This window comes from Mytilus californianus, unplaced genomic scaffold (assembly GCF_021869535.1).
Source record: "Mytilus californianus isolate M0D057914Y unplaced genomic scaffold, xbMytCali1.0.p SCAF_6, whole genome shotgun sequence".
Classification (NCBI taxonomy): Eukaryota; Metazoa; Mollusca; class Bivalvia; order Mytilida; family Mytilidae; genus Mytilus; species Mytilus californianus.
This window is the reverse complement of record NW_026262712.1, coordinates 25,026,041-25,048,014: the sequence shown is the minus strand read 5'-3', so window position 1 is coordinate 25,048,014 and position 21,974 is coordinate 25,026,041. Positions and strand designations below refer to the sequence as shown.

Genomic DNA, 21,974 nt, shown 5'->3' with positions numbered 1-21,974 from the left:
GGCCGCCATAGCTAAAAATAGAACATATGGTAAAATGAAGTTTTTGGCTGATATCTTTGAAACTAAAGCATTTAGAGCAATCTGACATGGGATAAAAATGTTCAACAGGTCAAGATCTATCTGCCCTGAAATTTTCTGAAGCATCAAACGACCTGTTGTTGGGTTGCTGCCCCTGAATTGGTAATTTTAAGGAAATTTTGAAGTTTTTGGTGATTATCTTGAATAATATAAAAGGTAGAGATAAACTGTAAACAGCAAACATGTTTAGTTTAAAATTGAAATGACTTTTAATGACTCAAAATGGTTGATTTTTCAATCATCACTAACGTTTCTTTCAACTTTAAAGACAAAATTAAAACCAGAAGTTTTGCGACAATACTAAAAAGTGAGTAATTCTGGATTCATTTCGGGGATTCATTTTGTTAATCAAATTGACAGGAAACCAATTACTTTTTAACTTTATTACCTTTAAAAGTGTTTGAATATAACAGGTAATAGTTGCACTCTTTTATTTAAGAATAAAATCATTTTGCATTTTACTATCAAATGTCTAATCTGTGGAAGACAAATTCATGCATGTGTAAATAAAGCACATGTGTAACTCGTGAAAAATACTTTTTATACCCCGTAGTAGCAGAGGGGGCATTAAGTTTTACCCTTGTCCTTCTGTACGCACGTCCGTACGTACGTCCCAAAGTTGGTTTCCGTTCTCTAGCTTTAGTTTGCCTCAACTTAATGTTATGAAACTTATACAGAATGCTAATTACCACAAAAGACAGATCAAATTTGAATTTTGGTTGCGTCACTTTAACCATTTTAGAGTTATGCCCCCTTCCAAATGGAAAAATTGCTGAATTTTTCGTTTCCGTTCTTTAACTTTAGTTTGCCTCAACCAAATGTTATGAAACTTATACACAATGCTTATTACCACAAAATACAGATCAATTTTAAATTTTGTTGGTGTCACTTTAACCGTTCTAGAGTTATGCCCCTTTCAAATGGAAAAATTGCTGAATTTTTACTTTTACTGTCTTCAGTTATGTCCCTTTATAACTTTATATGATATGCAAGTGGGGGCATCATCTGTGTCCCATGGACACATTCCCAATTTATTTCTACGTAAATTAAATTAAGTTTTAATTTTTAAATCAGAATTGATGATTGTATTTGCATTCAGGTGTGAATTAAGAACACAGGTAGAAAATGATTATCGATCTGTAGCCAATATTTCCAGATGCATTAATATAGTTATTAGAAGGGCCCTCAGGATAATCAAACTATACTGGAGTAGCAGTTTTATTACAGGAAACGGATTATGAAACAAAAACAAGTGCAAAATGGTGATTAAGAAACCCGATCGAAATTGACCCAAATTATTTCTGTAAGAAAATAAAATTTGTCCTAAATCCCAATTTTTCGTTTAGGACAAATAGCTTTCAGCTTAGGACATGACTGGCAAATATGACCATTTCCAGATCCTTGCTCTCACCCCCATATGGAATTTACTGATCCTGTATATATCATATAAGTTCACTATAGCTAGCACACTGTATAACTAATAATATACAAGTATCTCTTTACCATATGATATGTTGAGCTTTAATCACCTATTATGTTTAAAGTATCATGGTTATAGTTACTATAGTTATAGTTATGAAATTGAAAATGGCCATCAGGGCCAGTCAAATAGCCTAATTGAATTAAACTTTAGAAATAAGCTTTTTAGTGACCTATAATGGTTTACTTTTATAAATTTTGACTTGGATGGAGAGTTGTCTCATTGGCACTCATACCACATCTTCTTATATCTATTTTAAAATTGTATCATTGTACCATTTAAATATTAATCTTATTTTGGTTCTCTACCAATCTTGTGATGCTATTTCTAATCTGAACTGAATGTATGACCCTGCTTAATCAAAATGAAACAGCATAGTAACCATGCAGTTAAGGAAAGCTTTTATTTTAGCACCATAACTTTTTTGTAAATTGTTAAAGACAATCGTCTACATAAAGCATAGATTCCAGATGAGGAAAACATGTTCTTATATATTCTAGTGTACGGTCTTAGTTCATATTGATAGTATGTTAAATTATTATTGATAAACATCTTTTTTTGAAGGAACTAGAAAACCAAAAAGGCCATGTCCATTTTGTGGTATATTTCAAAGTCGATTAAGCAGGCATATTCTAACTAAACATAAGGACAACGATGAGGTAAAGGCAGCAAAGCAGCTTCCAGTAAAGGACAGAAATCAGGTCTTGTGCAATTTGAAAAGGAGAGGCTATCACCAGTACAACTTGAAGCTAATGAAAGAGGATGACTTTGATGTAAAGCAAATACTTAAGGAAAGGCAGACAAGAAAACAGAGGGAAGGAGATGCCATGGAAAGTAGGGTTATGTGTTCCACATGTCAGGGGTATTTTGTAAAAGAACACTTGAACATTCACAGAAACAAATGTTCAGCAGCAGAGGGAACAACAATTACACCAACTGCAATTCCACTTTCTGCTGTTAGAGATGATGGTTACACTGAAGATTATAAGGCAGACATCTTAAGTGGCTTTTTGGATGACACAAGTGGAAAGTTTTGTAAAACTGATAAATACCTAAAAGATTTTGGATTTCACAGTTACAGAAGATTTGCAGCAAGGAAGGATAAAAACCCACAGAATAGAAAAAATATAATGAAGCACATGAGGATGCTAGCAAATCTTTTCTTTTGTTTTAAAAGCGAGGCAGCTAAAATTGGCGTAGACATAAATGCAACATTAGACATGTTTAAAATGGAACACTTTACCACTTTTATGGATGCTATCCATGTGATGGCTGCAAAAGACGATGGTGGCATGAAATCTGGATTAAAGAAAAACGTAGGTCATCTTTTAAAAAATGTTATTAAACATATAAAAGGGCAGCATTTATTGAAGGGTAAGAAAGATGAGCTGGTAAAAATTGAGGAATTTAAAACATTATTTGATTATTACAGAAAGGAGATATTCGATGGAGCTGAATACAATTGTATTAAGAATAGACAGGAAAACTTGAGGCGACCCCAATATTTACCTCTTGATGATGATGTAAGAAGATTGCGAAATTACACCCTTACTGGAATTGCTCAGATGGATGACCCATATCAGATTTTAGATGTTAATGAATATCCCCGGCTTAGAGATCTTGTGGTGGCAAGAATTACACTGTTTAATGCCAAGCGGGGAGGAGAACCAAGTAGACTTACTATAAAAGAATGGAATGATGCAAAAGATGGCGTCTGGTTAGATGAAACCCACAAGAAAAAAGCCAAAACATCAGAAGAACTTGAATTGTTTGAAATATACAAATTGTCATATCAGTCTGGCAAAAGTGTATGCCATATGCTCCCAACGCTCATTCCGAAAGATTCTTGGAAAGCTATAAGAAAGCTTACTGATCCACAGATAAGACAGATGGCAGGTGTAAAACCTAGTAATATATATGTATTTCCAAACATCAAAGGCTCCAATTTTCATGTAAATGGATGGAATAGTGTAAACAAAGTTTGTAAGCAGGCAGGGCTGACAAAAGAGATTAATGCCACCCAAATGAGACATTACATGTCAACTGTGTTTGCAAACTTGGATGTACCAGAGACAGACAGGCAGGCTTTTTATAGACACATGGGCCATTCAGAAGAAATCAATAAACATGTTTACCAATGTCCATTGGCTGTTCAAGAAATTACAAAAGTTGGAAAGTTTTTTTATCTTATGGACAAAGGTAAGTTTTTTTTATATTTATTGTTTACATATAGATAGAGTCTTGACTTTTCCCCCAAAGACATACAATCAGAGCAGGGTCCACATAAATGGTTGTTTGACTGCCCAGGACCTGAGTGAAAGTCATCATTGGCCAGGTAAAAGCTGCAGCCATACTTGTCAGATTGGCAAGTAAAAGCTTCAATGTACTTTTTGTACGATTGCAGGTTAAAATCAAAAGTGTAAAACAGTGAAAAATACTGGATCTAGTATTAATTGATATAAATCATCATATCAATTAGCCTAGACATTATGTTATAGTTATTGACAAGCAAGTCGGTATATATCATTTAATCTGCACAACTCGAGTGACCCTTATTAACCGGAATGACGTAGGAGTTCAGGTTAAAGAGTCATCCCGACCGTGCAGATTAAATGATATATACCGATTTGATTGGCCAATAACTGTTTGAACACATGACGCCATCAATTTACGTGAACATTTTAGAAATATGCGGATTATATTCCGCAATCCATGGCTCCTAGGAAAGTTCCTTGTAGGATAAAGAAAGGGGGAAATACGCTTTTATGTAAAATTATTAAGTATTAAAATATTAACTTTTTTCATATTTAGGCTTCTTCCTAAATAATAAATTGTAAAAAAAAATGTTACATTATTTGGAGAAATGCGATTTAATGGTAGGTTTTTTTATTATCGTTTCTGTTAAATTTATTCACAATTTTTATTTAAATTAGTGACGAATTAGAAATTGACATATTGTGTAGACACCTATCTATTGTTGAAAACTATACTATATGTTGCCTTCTAGATGTCCTTAGTTTGTACTTATCGTTTGGTTGCTGTCTTATTGGCGTATAACCTACATCTTCTACAGTTTTAGTTCTGTTTGGTGTACTTTTAAATCGGTGTATGAAAAATCATTACTAACATGGTTATTGTGTATACATTAATTGTCTTTCTTTCCCTCAATAATATGCTTAGAGGAAGATGGACCGATGAGAGATGCATGTACACAGGGACTTGTTTCTATCCGTTGGAAGGTCAACTATCCATATGTAATACATATGAATAGTTGACCTTCTCATGTGGAGATGTACCTAAATTAAAAATATTAAGTAAACAGAAAAAAATGTTTCACTTTTCAATCTTTAACTTCCCCTCCCCCTCCAATTTTGTTTCTACTGTATAAATTTTTGAAGACATGTCGCATCTTAACAAAATCTGATTCACCCCCATCCCCCCCATGCTGTTAATATACAAACTTAAAATATGATTCCCATTAAATTCGATCCCAAAATAATCACTTAAAAGGCATACATATCTAAATAGTCGTAATAAATTCCATTGAGCACGAAACTAATTCAAATCAGATTTTATTTATTTAGATATTCTAAAATACATTTTATTTTGGCAGAAATTACAAAAAAATCATTATTATCTGGTTTGACTGTGAAACACTGTTAAAATTCAGATGTACATTGTGCACTAGATATTATAAAATATTTCATGTCCCATCCTTTGATTTGAAAACATATCATGTTTTAGCATAAAATCGTCAAAAATTGTTTTTAGTCATGCTACACTCTGTGATATTTATAATTATAAAATTTTATGGAGTTAAACCTCTTTCAAAATCCAGGACTGCCCCTAAAGGTAAGAGTACTTTTGAACTGTGCAGTATATCTGAGGTAGTTAGTGCACACCTTTGCTGTGCATTATCCCGATTATAGCACAGTAATTAAGAACAAAGAGATTTTACCCATGTCATGTGTATTAAGTGACAAATTAACATTTTTTCCCTTTCTAACTTTATAATTTTTTTTAACATATTTTCCATTTTTAACTTTATAAATTTTTTTGATGTTAGCCAATCAATGTATGATTCTGTTGTTGATTCCCATCAAATTAGACAGGGGTATGGAAATGCTCTGCCCAATTTGCCTGACTAATTATACATTATTTTGACCTGGTTACCCATAGATAAGTAAAACATTACACTTGACATAATTAAATTAAATAAAAGATTTAGAATTATTTTCACATCATTGTTCATGATGAGATCTAAGTATCAGTTAAAATTTAAAATAGATTGATAAGCCAGAATAACAAAAATTAGTTGGACTCCAAAACATAACATGATCTTTGTCCATTAACCCAGGATGGCCAATTAGGTTTATCTGACATCTAACGGAAGTGACATTTTATTATTATACCCCTGCTTTAAAAAAGTGGGGGTATACTGTTTTTCCTCTGTCTGTCCATCCGTCCCATGAATATTTTTCGTCGCATTTTTCTTAGGAACTACAATACAAGGATATCTGAAATTTGGTTTCAGGGTTTATATAAGTCACCTATACTGTGTGATGCGTTTTCAGATTCATCACGCAACAACTTCCTGTTTACAGAACACTTGTATTATTTTACACATGATAACCAAGTTGAAAATTTGCTAACATTTTTCTCAGGACCTACACTACAAGGATTTCTGAAATTTGGTTTCAGGGTCTATATAAGTGAGCTTTACCCTGTGACGCGTTTTCAGATTCATAACTAAACAACTTACTGTTTACCGAACACTTGTTTCATTTTTTACACATGATAGCCAAGTTGAAAATTTTAGTGACTTTTTTCTCCGGACCTACAATAAAAGGATTTCGTAAATTTTAGTTTCAGGGTTTATATAAGTCCCCTATACCGAGTGATGTATTTCAGATTCTTCACTCAACAACTTCTTGTTAACCGAACACTTGTATCATTTTACACATGATAGCCAAGTTGAAAATTTACGTCACATTTTTCTCAGGAACTACAATACAAGGATTTCTGAAATTTGGTTTCAGGGTCTATATAAGTGAGCTTTACCCTGTGACACGTTTTCAGATTCATAACTTAACAACTTACTGTTTACCAAACACTTGTATCATTTTTTACACATGATAGCCAAGTTGAAAATTTTAGTGACTTTTTTCTCCGGACCTACAATAAAAGGATTTCGTAAATTTTAGTTTCAGGGTTTATATAAGTCACCTATACCGAGTGATGTATTTCAGATTCTTCACTCAACAACTTCTTGTTAACCGAACACTTGTATCATTTTACACATGATAGCCAAGTTGAAAATTTACGTCACATTTTTCTCTGAGGAACTACAATACAAGGATTTCTGAAATTTGGTTTTAGGGTTTATATAAGTCAGCTATACTGTGTGATGTGTTTTCAGATTCATCACTCAACAACTTCTTGTTAACTGAACACTTGTATCATTTTTTACACATGATAGCCAAGTTGAAAATTTTCGTCACATTTTTCTCAGGAAATACAAGACAAGGATTTCTGAAATTTGTTCATCAGTGAGCAGTAGCTCGCAGTTTCACTTGTTTTTCTTGAATGACTTCTATCAGGATCAATAAATACCTGATAAAAACAACTAGACAAAAGAATGAAAATAATAATCATTCATGACGAGTGAATATAAGGCTGAAAATGGAAGGGTAGAAAGACTGGGAATAAGAAGGAAAAAAATCATAATGAGAATTCCTGAAGTGATGACTAACAGATTTCCCCTGGCTCTACAGTCATGACAGTAAATGAATTTCTGAAAATAAATTAAATTTGTACACAATTTGTAGGAGATACCAACATCTTGATGATTAAAAGTCTATCTTATTTGTTGGCAAATTGATATATAGAAGGGACACTTAATGATCTATTATTTAGTTTTCTTTTCTTTGCTAGTGTTAAAACTTAGTACACAATTTGTACCTGCTGGCTAGTATTTTAAAAACACTGCTAAATTTCTCTCTAGATGTCTTTTGGTTGCTGTCTCATTAATGGTAATCACATACATCCTTTTATTCATACACATAAACAAATCACAAACATAATTTATATTGCAATTCAAACCACTTTTAAGAATCATGCAATCTTTTTTTGTGGAAATTCAGGGCAAGTAGGTCCTGGAAAATTATTTAATTCCCAGTGTGTTCATTGTAAAGAGAGCACATTTATGTTCTAGAATAACATTCTCTAGCCCCTGAGATTTAGTTAGCACAGTAAACTGGAAATATGAATTGCTTATACAATGAAACAAAAAATACATATGAAGAAATGGAGTAGGAGATTTATAAAATTCTGAAAAAAGTACCTTTTTGAATTGCATTTACCTTATTTTATGACCTTAAATGGCAGTTAAAAATTTGTAATATGCTATTCATTGAAGACTATTTCAGGATCGGAGCAGTTGATTAAACTATAGATTTGGTAATACTTTGCATATCTATTTATATATATCATATATGCATTTCGACACACCAGCTGACTTAATTTCATTTTTCGACAACAAAAAGTGAAAGGATCTAATTTACCCTGTATTTGTTTTCATTCTAAAGGTCAACATCTAAAAGTTGCCCAATCCTAATGGAAATTAAATATCAAAGAGTATAGATTGAGTTAACGATGATCTTCTAATACATTTTTGTGGTAAATGCTTAAAATTTGCCAAAAGTTGTCAAAATTGCTGTTATGGGTTATCTTGAGACATTTACAATTTGGTGATCTGCTTAGAAAAAAAAGAGAGGTGAAAAATACCAAACGGACAGTACAACAGATCAAATCAACTGTCTAAAACCAGTTGTTAGCATGATACGTTACCTATTCTGACATCATACTCAGACTTCTTTTAAACTGAATTTTACTGTGTATTGCTGTGTTTGTCATGTTTGTTTATTCTTCATTGGCTAGAGGTAATTGGGGAGGGTTGAGATCTCGCACCTATTCTGACATCATACTCAGACTTCTTTTAAACTGAATTTTACTGTGTATTGCTGTGTTTGTTTATTCTTCATTGGCTAGAGGTAATTGGGGAGGGTTGAGATATCACACCTATTCTGACATCATACTCAGACTTCTTTTAAACTGAATTTTACTGTGTATTGCTGTGTTTGTTTATTCTTCATTGGCTAGAGGTAATTGGGGAGGGTTGAGATATCGCACCTATTCTGACATCATACTCAGACTTCTTTTAAACTGAATTTTACTGTGTATTGCTGTGTTTGTTTATTCTTCATTGGCTAGAGGTAATTGGGAAGGGTTGAGATCTCGCAAAGCATGTCTAACCATTTTTGCACCTGTCCTAAGTCAAGAGCCTCTGGCCTTTGTTACTCTTGTATGTTATTACGATTTTAGTTCATTTATATGTTTTGGAGTTTAGTGTAACGTCTATTTTCACTGAACTAGTACACATTTTTGTTTAGAAGCCAGCTGAAGCCCGCCTTAGGGTGCTTGATTTTCTTGTGTTAAAGACCCATTGGTGGCCTTTGGCCGTTTTCTGTTTCCATGGAGATTATTTAGCCCCACCCCTGATCATGGTTCATTGACTTTGAAACTTTTACATAGTTTACAAGTTATTGTTTGTGTTTAGGTTTGTTTAAAGGGAACAACTTATAATATAAGTCAATGGTATTTGGTATGCAGTTGTATTAGCATTGGCACATCTCATTCCATGGAGATTGTTTAGCCATGTACCTTCAGTCATGGTTCATCAACTTTGAATATTTGCATAACTTACATGTTAAAGTATTGCTATTTTAATTTCAACATTTGCATTATCAAAATTACAAAAAGGCGAGACATATATCTGTGATAACAGTTTATTTTTATATTTAGATGGTATTAAAGCTTATCCTGATTCTCAGTCATTACCAGCAAAAATGCAAAATGCTGACCAAGGTAGTATATTTAAAGACAGTTATATATGAAAATATATATATTCAAGCTCATGTACATACTCAAAAGTATTTGATTTTATGTTTTTTAAGTATTTGGACTTTATTCCTAAAAAAGGGGATTTATTTTCAGAGTTGGGACAATAACTCAAAAATAATTTGAGCAGTTTTCATGAAACTTTGATGACTTGTTTATATCTATTGAAATAAGCTGTCTGTTGTTTTTTTTTATATATATATATAAAATGACATTGAGAACTTTTATTTATTGACAAATTGTTGAAAACTGTCAATTTTTTCACACTAATGACAATTATAGAATTTCATTAAAAGCATGAAGACTAGCAAAATGGGCAATAGGCGTATATGCACATGCTGCAGCTCTTTATTTCATTTTTGCCGAAATCTTTATAGATAAGGAGAACTAGTAAAAACAAAGATGTTTAGTACAATGAGACTTATAAATAAGCAACATGGCTGTAATTGTCAACTTACTTCCTTTAGGAGTTAATGCCTTTATATATGACTGCAAAATATTTTTGGGGATCGTATAATGCTATGATCAGATGTCGTAGTCGTCTGCTTTGTCTTCGTCGTCGTCCAAAGACACATTTGGTTTCAGGACATTAACTTTAGTTTAAATGAATGGATCTCTATGAAATTTTACAAGAAGGTTCAATACCACAAAAGGAAGATTGGGATTGATTTAAGGGGTTATGGTACCAACAGATTAGGAATTAGGGGCCAAAAAGGGGTCAAAACAGGCATTTTTGTAGTTTCCGGACAATAACTTGTGTGTAAGTGTATGGATCTCTCTTACATTGTACGACAATGTTCCATATCAAAAAGGGAAGGCTGGGATTGAGTTTGGGGGTAATCACCCCAAAAATTCAGGAATTAGGGGCAAAAAAGGGGCCAAAAACAAGCATTTTTGTAGTTTCCAGACAATAACTTGTTTTTAAGTGTATGGATCTCTCTAAAATTGTACAACAGGGTTTCATACTACAAAAGGAATGCTGAGATTGAGTATGGGGGTAACTGCTTCAAGGAGAGGAGGGGGGGGGATTTTTTTCCAATTTTTTAAGGGGTTCATAATTTTTTTTCATCAAAATTTTTCAAATTTCAATATTTGATAAGTTTCAAGAAGAAATTTTCAATTGCACAGTATTGCGCAATAGATTTTTAAGATCTTTGACCACATTTATCTTGTGTCAGTAACCTGAATTGTGTCAAAAATTGGATCACAATTCAAATTCAGACAGTATCAAGCTTGAATACTGTGTCCAAATTTGCCCCAACTGTTCAGGGTTTTACCTCTGCGGTCATATCAGGCTGCGCCCAGCAAAGCATTTTATTTGTATTTGTGCTGTTTTTGCACAAACTATAATTGAAAGTGATAAACAGTTATTACCAAAACTGTATCACCGTAAGGCCTTTAACAATGAGCAGAAACGATACTGGTTAGTAAGTTATAAATAGCCCCTAAATGACTGATATGGCTAAAAAATAAATTTAGGGGTAAAAATCAAGTTTTGTCTATAATATCTTGAAAACTATAATAAATAAGAAAATCAGACATGGCAGAACTGATGAGAACTATGTAGTATCCAGTTGTATAAATACTGCCAGATAACTACTTGTAGGAGTTATTGCCCTGAAATGCTCCTAAAGAGCCTCAAGTGTAGTTACAAATTCTGACTAGACCAATTTTCTTGATTATGATTGTACAATAAGGTAAAGTTGTAAAAATTTATGTTACTTTGTATAATGATTAAAATTAATTGAATTTATTTTAGTTGCCTTTAAAGTATAATTTTTTTAACACATAATTTTTTTGTTTTAAATGTCATTAAATAATATTTGTTGGATTATTCAATTGATAATGACACTTTGTAAAAGCTGTATCTGAAAATTAGCTTAGCTGTTTTAAGGCTACAAATAAAAGAGAATTCTTTTAATGCCCCTACCGTAGCAGAGGGGGCATTTAGTTTTGCCCTTGTCCATCTGTATGACCGTATGTCCATAGGTCCAAAAAGTTGGTTTCCTTTCTCTAACCTTAGTTTGCCCCTTTATAAATGGAAAAATTGTTCATTTCTGTTCTGTTTGCCTCAACCAAATGTTATGAAACTTATATCCAATGCTAATTACTACAAAACACAGATCATGTCTGAATTTTGTTGGTGTCACTTTTATTGTTCTAGACAGTAGACTAAGTATGCCCCTTTCCAAATGGAAAAATTGGTGAATTTTTTGTTTCTGTTTAACTTTAGTTTGCCTTAACCAAATGCTATGAAACTTATACATAATGCTTATTACTACGAAACTCAGATCATGTTTGAATTTTGGTGGCGTAGCTTTTACCGTTCTAGAGTTTTGACCCTTTATAAATGGAAAAATTGCTGAGATATTCGTTTCTGTCCTGTAGTGACTTTATATTGCCTCAACCAAAAGTTATAAAACTTATGCACTATGATAATTACCACAAAACACAGATCAAATTTTAATTTTGGTGGTTTCAACTTAATAGTTCTTATACGTAATAATGTCCCTTTCCAAATGAAAAAATTGCAGAATTTTTTATTTCAGTAATCTTACCTTAAATTTGCCTCAACTTAATGTTATGAAACTTATACACAATGCTTATTACCACAAAACTCAGATGGAGTACAAATTTAGATAATGTCACTTTTTTTAGCTCAACTGGCTATGCCCAAAAGAGATAAAAAAAGAGGGGTGAAAGATACCAGAGGGACAGTCAAACTCATAGATGAAAAAGAAACTAACAAAGCCATGCCTTAAAAAGAAAAAGACAAACAGACAAATAATAGTACACAAGACACAACATAGAAAACTAAAGACTAAGCAACTTGACCCCCACCAAAAACTGGGGGTGATCTCAGGTGATCCGGAAGGGTAAGCAGATCCTGCTCCACATGTGGCACCCATAGTGTTGCTCATGTTATTAAAAAGTGAGTTTTTCTCATCATTTGGCGTACGTTGTCCGTCCTTATGCATTTTCGTTGTCTGTTAACTTTTACAAAAATCTTCTCCTCTGAAACTACTGGGCCAAATGTACATGGCTGACATAGCTAAAAATAGAACATATGGGTAAATGCAGTTTTAGCCTATATCTCTGAAACTAAAGCAAAATGTAAATGGTTGAATTATTTCATGCATCAATTGTAAAAAAAAAATATCAGGTTAGCAACATAGGCTTCTTGAAGCCTCTAGTTTACAGTACTTGAGTTATGTCCCTTTATGATGTTATATATGCAAGCAGGGGCATAGTCTGTGGACACATTCCCCTTTTTTTTTTCAGAAGATGTTGCGGGTACTTCATATGACAATAGTGGTGGTACTGATGAAAATACAGATATAACAGAGAGTGATGAGGGTATGTTTATCTAAATTATGAATTACTGATAATTAAAATACAAACTATTAAGGCAATTCTGTGCAGTTGGAAAACTAGTTTAATGGTAATCAATTATAGAAACTTTTCGAAAAATCCATTATGATTATCATTAATAGAAAACAAAATTTCATTTTGAATCGTTTCATAACAGAGTGGTGGAATGTATTGATAAGAGATAAAAGTAAAAAAATATCTTATATAAAATGTTTTCAAAGAAACCTTTTCTAATATTCCTGAATTAAAATGTAAAGACAACCTTTAAACAACCATTAAATAAAAATTTGTATACACACACTTTTTTTGGTGAAAGGACTCTGCAATTTTGCATCTGTATATTTGGGTGATTACATTTTTATGATAGATTCAGGTTCAAGTTCAAGTTTTGGAAGAGCAAAGAGAGGGAAAAAAAGAAAGAATAGAGGTATATTGTTATTTAATACATTTTTTTTCTTGTTGTTTTATGGATTGAATATAAACTTTTCTACTCTTTATTACTTTTCTTAACTTATTTTAAATACTGTGAATTCACTATTAATTGTTTGGTAATTTTTTTGAATTGGTGGTTTATGTGAATATCAAATTTTAGTAATCAACAAAATCAAAACTTGCTAAAAGCATGACTGCAGACTTAAGCAAAACCCAAAATCAAGTATCCATGAAAATACAATATTTGCTCCATGTCCAAAAATTGATACCCATAAAAAGTAAATGAAACAAAGAATGATATATATTTAATGGAATCTCAGATGTTAGTGGAATATGTCATGATTTCATATAAGCAGGTTAATGATTAGCAAATATGAGCATTCTTTAATACTGTTTATTAATTATTGTTTTGTTTGTACTTGTTTACACATATTTTTTATATATTATGGACAGTCATATATGAGATGAACCTTATTTTTGATATACATTCTTTCAGTTATTAAATACAGTTCTTCAGAGGATGATTCTAGTCCACAAAGTGATGACAATTCTGATGAAGGTATTTCTTTTTAATGCCTTAACTAGGGAAAATTAAAGAACCTCTCTGCCACTCAACCAATTCTTTTGAAATAATATTGTGGACCATAAAATTCAGTCAAGTTTGATTTAGTTTGATTTGGCATTTACAAGCTTAAGTCAAGAGAAACATCCTTTAGTTACCTTAAAAATCAGGAAATTATTTGGTTTCTGGATGATAATTAAAGTACCACTTTACCAAATCTTGAAACTTGAAGACAATGTCATAGTTTATGAAATCTTGATCAAGTTGAATTTGATGGTTTTGAGTTTTACCAATGAAGAGTAATGCCCCTAAGTTCCCTTAAGAATTTTTCTTAAATTTTATTTATACCTGGTTCTTATTTAAAGAGACTAGACGACCAAATCTTTTTGTACGAAAATTTGTCTTACCAATTGGTAAAAAACCATCAAATTTCCTGCATTTTGTGTATTGAGGTCTTGTCATTAATATTTAGATTAAGTGACAGCTTCATCGGAAATTAATGTGTATAAAATATATCTTTGATTAAGGCTCATATATATATATTTAACCAAAAACAATGAACAAAACAGAGAAAAAAGAAACCAAAGAGACATTCAAACTTAATTTGAAAAAAAAATTGTCAAGGCCATGACAGAAAATGAAAAAGAACAAAAGACCAACAACAATTAACAAAATTCAACTTAGATAACTTAAGACTGATTGACACAAGCCCCAACAAAAACCAGGAGTGATCTCAAGTGCACAAGATGGTTGAGCAGACCCTGGTCCAAATGTGGCACCAGTGGTGTTGCTCATGTAAGTACGAACCTGGATGAAAAGGAGTGTTTAGGTCAGATAATTAGTCTTCAAAGTTATTGTTTCCTTTTCAGGCAACATTCAACAAAAGAGAGGATTGAAAAGAAAGAGCAAAGGTAATAAGGACAATAATTTCTATCAATTAAAATTTATTATTATAAACACTATACCTGGCCTGAGAACACAGTTATTTCATAGTGCATATTTAACCACAAAATAAGAAAATGGCTACTGCTATATTAAGAAAAAAAAGTGTACCACTCTTGGGACAAATTATGTTGAAATTTTAGAAAATTTTATCGGCTCTAACTCAAAATATGGACATTTTTAAGTTAAAGGGGTCCGTAGATCAGTTTGACAGCTTCAGGCATACTAACTTTTGATCTTTTCAAACTGGACCAAATCACTTCTTTACTTAAAAATTCATACCCCAAATTTGTTTTTACATGTAATTTCATCCCTCTACTTACCTGCTTACTATTTTATGCAAAAAATAAAAAAGAATGAAATTTTGAAGGTGATGAAAAAAAATTGCAAGTTATACACTGTCCACACTAGGGGTTCTATTTGTAGACAACTAAAATCAAAGGATGATAAGTGTTAGAGATGAATTTCTTGTGAATCATTGAATGGATATTTCTTGATGCAAGATTTTCTGATTCAAGATGACTGGGTCATACCTTCTCAAACAGTATCCATTAAAGGGCTTAGGTGGAATCACAAAAAACATACTGCACAGTACAACAGATCAAATCAACTGTGAACAATTAAACTCCTACATAATAGAACAGACAAGCAACAATGAAGAATACTTAGTTTAGATAGACTGAGATTGACCACAACATGAGGTGATATTGAATCTGCTAAAACCTGTAAACCTTTCCCTGCGCCTATCTTTCATAAAACTCAAATACATAATTTAAAAAACCTGCATAGTGCAGTTCTTATCAACATGAATACTAACTAGAAGTAGGAAGTTAATTCAGATGTGTACTGTTACATATTCATAATGCTATAATTGATCATAGAAAACTGCATTATCAAGATGTTTAAATTTTTTATTCCATTAGAACAAATTTTATTGCCTGAATGTTTACCACTATTATGGCTTAATTACCATTGACATCAAGCTTATGATTTCAATTAACCTTTTTGTAATTTTTGAGAAAGTCATGTTTAATCTTTTATTTTATGTTCATGATTGTGCACTCAGAAGTAGTGATTATTCACTCATTTTGTGGGTAAATTGGTAGCTACAAATTTTTTCAGAAACTTAGATTAAATATCTCTTTAAACAATAGCATGTTTATTTTGTGTACACGTTGCTGCTGTTTGGTTTATTTTTTGGACACTGTAATGTGATTTTTACTGAATAAACATGGGGGTGTTTAGGTCAGATTATTCTTCATAGTTATTGTTTCCTTTGTGGGTAGCAATCAACAAAAGAGAGGATTGAAAAGAAAGAGCAAAGGTAATAGACACCATTTGTACAGTTCGTTTGTATATACTGGGGAAAATAATGTGTGTATCTCTAACACTTAAAATTTATAATAATAAATCCTATACCTAAGAGATGAATTTCATGTGAATATTAAGTGGATGTTTCTTGATGTAAGATTTTCTAATTCAAGGGGGAAAAGTGCCTGTGTCATACCTGTTCATTCAATTATCTATTAAAGATCTGAACAGGAATCACAAATAAAATACTGCACAGTATACAGTCAGAGCTCTGACATAAACAAGTCAGAATAAAATGACTTCTTCAAGTCAGAAAGTGTTTTGAAATTCTGACCTGTACGCGTCAATTTTTGTTTTGCGTAGTTTTCACTCGAGTCCGTAAAACCAGAAGTTATTTTGAATTTGCCGCCGATCTACGACACATACGATCACGTGGTTTTTTGCAAGAGATCACGTGTTTGAGAGTCGTTGTTTTGGAAGTGTCTCGAACGAGAAGTCATTGAATATTATATTGATTATTTACGATTTTTAGTGAAAATCTAGGTCATTGTGGGCATTTTTAGAAAGGTAATTCATATTACCTCCGTATTTTCATGGGCATTTTTATATTTTTTGCCTATAAAGAAGTTCCTTGCAAGTAATTTTTTTGCTGTTTCATGAAGGCGCGCGACCTGTAAATACGGACGCGTGGTCTTTGAGATGACCTGGTGTTTGACAATTCTGACTTGTTCAGGTCAGAAAATGTTGTTATGATAATGAATTGTTATTTTCGGGAGATAACTCGTGTTGTCTTAAACAATATCAACATTATTAACCAGTCAGTGCAATTTAAAAAGTAAAATTATTGCTTCGAGCTGAACATCGTCACGTGATTTTTCTATTTTTAAACTCAATCACGAATTGATTTTTTAACCTTTCTGATTCGTTTCTCCCTATGAGAAAAACGATCATTGTGAATATTGATATGATGATAATGAAACAAAAATGGGAAAAATTTTAATAAAAGAAAAAGGAAGGGAGGGGTTTAACTAAAGAACCCAAGGGTTTTTTTTTATTTTTAAAGTTATAACTTGAGAACAATAAGTGATGCACACACCTGGTCTTCATTTATGATCATGGGACATGATAAAACAAATCAAATGAAATGTAGGGCAAGTCTCCAGGGATCACCCCTATCCCTGTCATTTCTCTATTCCTCTTTATAATGTCAAATTGATTTGAATGAAATATACCGGGCTAGTCTCCAGGTTTACCCCCACCCCCTGCCATTTGCAAATGTTCTTATATTTTGTAAACGGTAGAGATCCCCACCCCTAAACCATATATATTCTTGTATGGGACAATTTAACAAATCAAATGATATGTTGGGGAGGTCCCTGGGGGTCACCCCTACCCCCTCCTGTTTGAAAACTTGTAAACGGTCGAGATCCCCACCCCTAAACCACATATTTTCTTGAATAGGACAATAAAACAAATCAAACGAAATATAAGGGAAGTCCCTTGGGGTCACCCCCACCCCCTCCTGTGTGCAAACTTGTAAACGGTCGGGAGTCCAACCCCTTAACCATATATATTCTTGTAAGGGTCAATAAGACAAATCAAATGAAATAAAGGTGAAGTCCCTGAGGGTCACCCCACCCACTCATGTTTGAAAACTTGTAAACGGTCGAGATCCCCACCCCTAAACCATATACATTCTTGCACAGGACAATAAAACAAATCAAATGAAATATGGGGGAAGTCCATTGGGGTCATCCCCATCCCCCTTTTTGAAATGTTCTGGATCACCACCCCTAAAGGTAAACCATATGATATTCCTGTTCGTCATTTCAAGAAGATTTGAATGACATGCAGGGTCAAACCCTAGGCGTCACTTATGCATATCACTTTACTAGACAAAACCAATTTGTACTGGAACTTGCCCAATGTCAGGCAACCATGGGAATGATGAATTATGGGAGCTTTGTTTGGGAGACTTCGTAACAGCATCCTGTTACAATTATTTCTTGTTTATTTTAATCTGCTGAGAGACCACCTTTACATATTATATTTATCAGTGTTTGTGCAAACAGAATTGTCTATTCAGTATTATTTTCCTCTCACATGCATCACATCTTATTAATTACATGGATATAGGAAGATGTGGTATGAGTGCCAATGAGACAACTCTCCATCCAAGTTACAATTTATAAAAGTAAACCATTATAGGTCAAGGTACGGCCTTCAACACGGAGCCTTGGCTCACTCCGAACAGCAAGCTATAAAGGGCCTCAAAAAATTACTAGTGTAAAACCATTCAAACCGAAAAACCAACGGTCTAATCTATATAAAAAAAAAAAAAATTTGGCATATTTGTTTTCCTCTGAAATTACACATCTATATTTCTTACCCCAGATGCTTAGCCACATGAAGCATTTACCTCTTATTTGAGACATAGATAGTCTTTGTTTCTACAGAAGTGAGAAGAACATTGGAAGTCAGAATGTTCTGACTTATAAAAGTCTGAATGTTCTGACTTAATAAGGTCAGAAAGACTCAGAATGATCTGAAAATACTGACTTTTTTTTAATGTTTAGAGTATTTTAGAATATGAATGCACTTGTCATGCTAGTACCATAAGAAACCCTGACAAGATTTTGTTCCCAAACAACAATTTTTAAAGATATTAAGAATAACAAGTGTACAATGGAACATAAATAACAAAGTTATAAGTGTTGCGAAAAAAGCTCTTTAAAAAAAAAATCAATAGATAGTTATCTTTCAACTTTTACATGTATTTAAAAAACAGTGAAAATATTATGGATTATATGTACGGCTTCTTGAAGGAAAACAAAGTCACCATATTTGGTCTGAATTTGTATGTTTTTTCTCCTCAAAATTTTTTTAACATTAATAATGTCGGCTTTTTTCTTAACTAATTTTAAACATTCTTAATTATAATTAAATTTCCCCAACATTTTGCTTACAAACTCTTTAATTTCTAAAGTCAAATTGAAAGCTGTCTTCACAGATTCAATGTGTCTGAAAATGTTATATTGAAAAAACAATACTTTTATATCCTCAAATAAAATGGGCATACCATGAGTTTAATGGTCATACAGATATGCAATCCAGGATGTTAACAATCAGAGTTTAGATTACAGTCATATAGTAATAGGCAGAGTTTTTCTTATATAATCAATAACCAGAGTAAAGATAATTGATTAATAGAGGTTTAGTTTAATATAAGTAATAAACAAAGCTAATTAATACACTTGCAATCACATACATGTAGTTAAATTAGTAAATACAGAATATTCATACAAAATTCAGACAGAAATACTGTAATAGGTCAAGTCATTAGGGACGACATCAAAAGTTCAATGTAGGATAAAAAAGCTTAATTCACATCACATAGTTTTTTCACTGACCCACCCACACCCCCTCTTAACTTAATTTGGGAAAGATTGATTGACCAATATGGATTTATGTAAAATCGATTTTGGATAAACAAAACTTGCAGCAACTTTAACCCCACCCCCACCCCCAAACTATTTGATTTAAGTTTTTTTTATCCTACATTGGTCTTTTGATGGCGTCCCTTAGAATATGCTGACTTTGTACACGTTGTAGTGATAGTTATGGCACCCATACAACATATAGGAATCAGTCAAAAGGAGAGAAAAATTCCCGAAATTTGTCACATAGTGACATTTGTGAGTCGGAATAACAAAATATAGACTCATTAATCTCTCCATCTTTTCAAAAATTATGAACCAGATTTTATGCATATCCATTTAGTTTTTGACGGACTCTTTTAAGTCAGAACATGATTTGACCTGTTTGAGTCAATTTGCAGAACAAAATTTCCAATCAAAGCTATGTGTTCTTCCTCTTAGCCCCCTTCAAAATCTGCCACTGTTGAGTTTATTAATTGATTTTTCCATACATTATCATTAATATCAAATGGCAATGCCTGACTTAATAATTTCAATAAATTTAGTTTTTGACTAATTTTTTAAAGTCAGAACATGACTTGACCTGTTTAAGTCAATTTGCAGAACAAAATTTCCAATCAAAGCTAGGTGTACTTCCTTTAAGCCCTGCAATGCCAGGCTTAAATATTTCAATAAATTTATTTTAGTTTTGGACTGACTCTTTTAAGTCAGAACATGATTTGACCTGTTTAAAACAAAATACATTTAATATTGAATATACCAAATAAACTTTTTTATAGTCCTCATTATTGTGACTTATGGGGACTTTATTCTCTCTGTCTTTTATCTGGCTCACCCATACATTTTTAAATCAATATGACAATACTATACTTAAAAGTTGTAATAAGTTTAGTTTTGTTTGACTCTTTGAAGTCAGAACATGATTTGACCTGTTAAAGTCAGTTTACAGAACAAAATTTCCAATCAAAGCTAGGTGTACTTCCTTTAAGCCCTGCTTCTGAATCTGCCATTTTCGAGTTTATTATAAATTTGATAAGTTTTTAGAAACAATTAAGTCAAATGGTTATTTATTTTAGGGGATCTTACATATATTTTCTGTGTCTTTTATCTGACGTTCCCATACATTCATTAAATAACATATGGCAATGCCCAGCTTATATATTTCAATAAATTTATTTTAGTTTTGGACTGACTCTTTTAAGTCAGAACATGATTTGACCTGTTTAAAACAAAATACATTTAATATTGAATATACCAAATAAACTTTTTTATAGTCCTCATTATTGTGACTTATGGCGACCTTATTTCCTCTGTCTTTTATCTGGCTCACCTATATATTTTTAAATCAATATGACAATACTAGACTTAACAGTTGTAATACGTTAAGTTTTGTTTGACTCTTTGAAGTCAGAACATGATTTGACCTGTTAAAGTCAGTTTACAGAACAAAATTTCCAATCAAAACTGGTCTTTTCCTCTAAGCCCCCTCCCCCCCCCCCCCCCTAATCTGAATCTGCTACTGTTGAGTTAATTAATTGATAAGTTTGTTTAGAAACAATTAGTCAAATGGTTTTTAAAATAATATTTTTTATCACCAAAAGTTCCATATGTTAACTTAACAGAAAAAAAAAGTCATGAAAATGCAGAAATAGAATAAAATTTTAAGATAATTTGATGAAATTTGTAAACAAAATACATTTGAATATTAAATATAACAAAATAAACTTTTTTATAGTCCTCATTATTGAGACTTTATTATTGGGTGTCTTTTATCTGATTTTCCCATACATTCTTAAATGCATATGACAATTCCAGACTTAAAAGTTGCAATAATTAGTAAAAGTATAGTTTTTGACTGACTCTTTGAAGTCAGAACATAATGTGACTTGTTCAAGTCAGTTTGCACAACAGGATTTACCTCAATGAAATATTAAGATATCAAATATATACCAAATAAACTTTTATATAGTTCTAAAAATTGTGACTTAATATTTGTGATATTTTTTCCTACTTGTATCCATACATTCTAACAATCACATCCCAATCATGACAATGCCCTACTGTTACAGTTGCAATCCATTTAGTGTTCAATAAATTAATAAATTTATTTTAGTTTTGGACCGACTCTTTTAAGTCAGAACATGATTTGACCTGTTTAAAACAAAATACATTTAATATTGAATATACCAAATAAACTTTTTTATAGTCCTCATTATTGTGACTTATGGGGACTTTATTCTCTCTGTCTTTTATCTGGCTCACCCATACATTTTTAAATCAATATGACAATACTATACTTAAAAGTTGTAATAAGTTTAGTTTTGTTTGACTCTTTGAAGTCAGAACATGATTTGACCTGTTAAAGTCAGTTTACAGAACAAAATTTCCAATCAAAGCTAGG

At 32.1% G+C, this 21,974-nt stretch overlaps 1 protein-coding gene across 1 annotated transcript in view; it reads left to right on the top strand.

Moving 5' to 3' along the window:
- Positions 1–21,974, top strand: part of LOC127705557 (uncharacterized) — an 80,832-nt gene that overhangs the window by 37,590 nt on the left and 21,268 nt on the right. Inside the window, exons 11-17 of the mRNA XM_052209883.1 lie at positions 2,123–3,757; positions 9,422–9,484; positions 12,800–12,874; positions 13,257–13,316; positions 13,818–13,880; positions 14,753–14,794; positions 16,090–16,149. Coding sequence (XP_052065843.1) covers positions 2,123–3,757; positions 9,422–9,484; positions 12,800–12,874; positions 13,257–13,316; positions 13,818–13,880; positions 14,753–14,794; positions 16,090–16,149 — 1,998 coding nt within the window. The remainder of the gene's footprint in view (positions 1–2,122; positions 3,758–9,421; positions 9,485–12,799; positions 12,875–13,256; positions 13,317–13,817; positions 13,881–14,752; positions 14,795–16,089; positions 16,150–21,974) is intronic.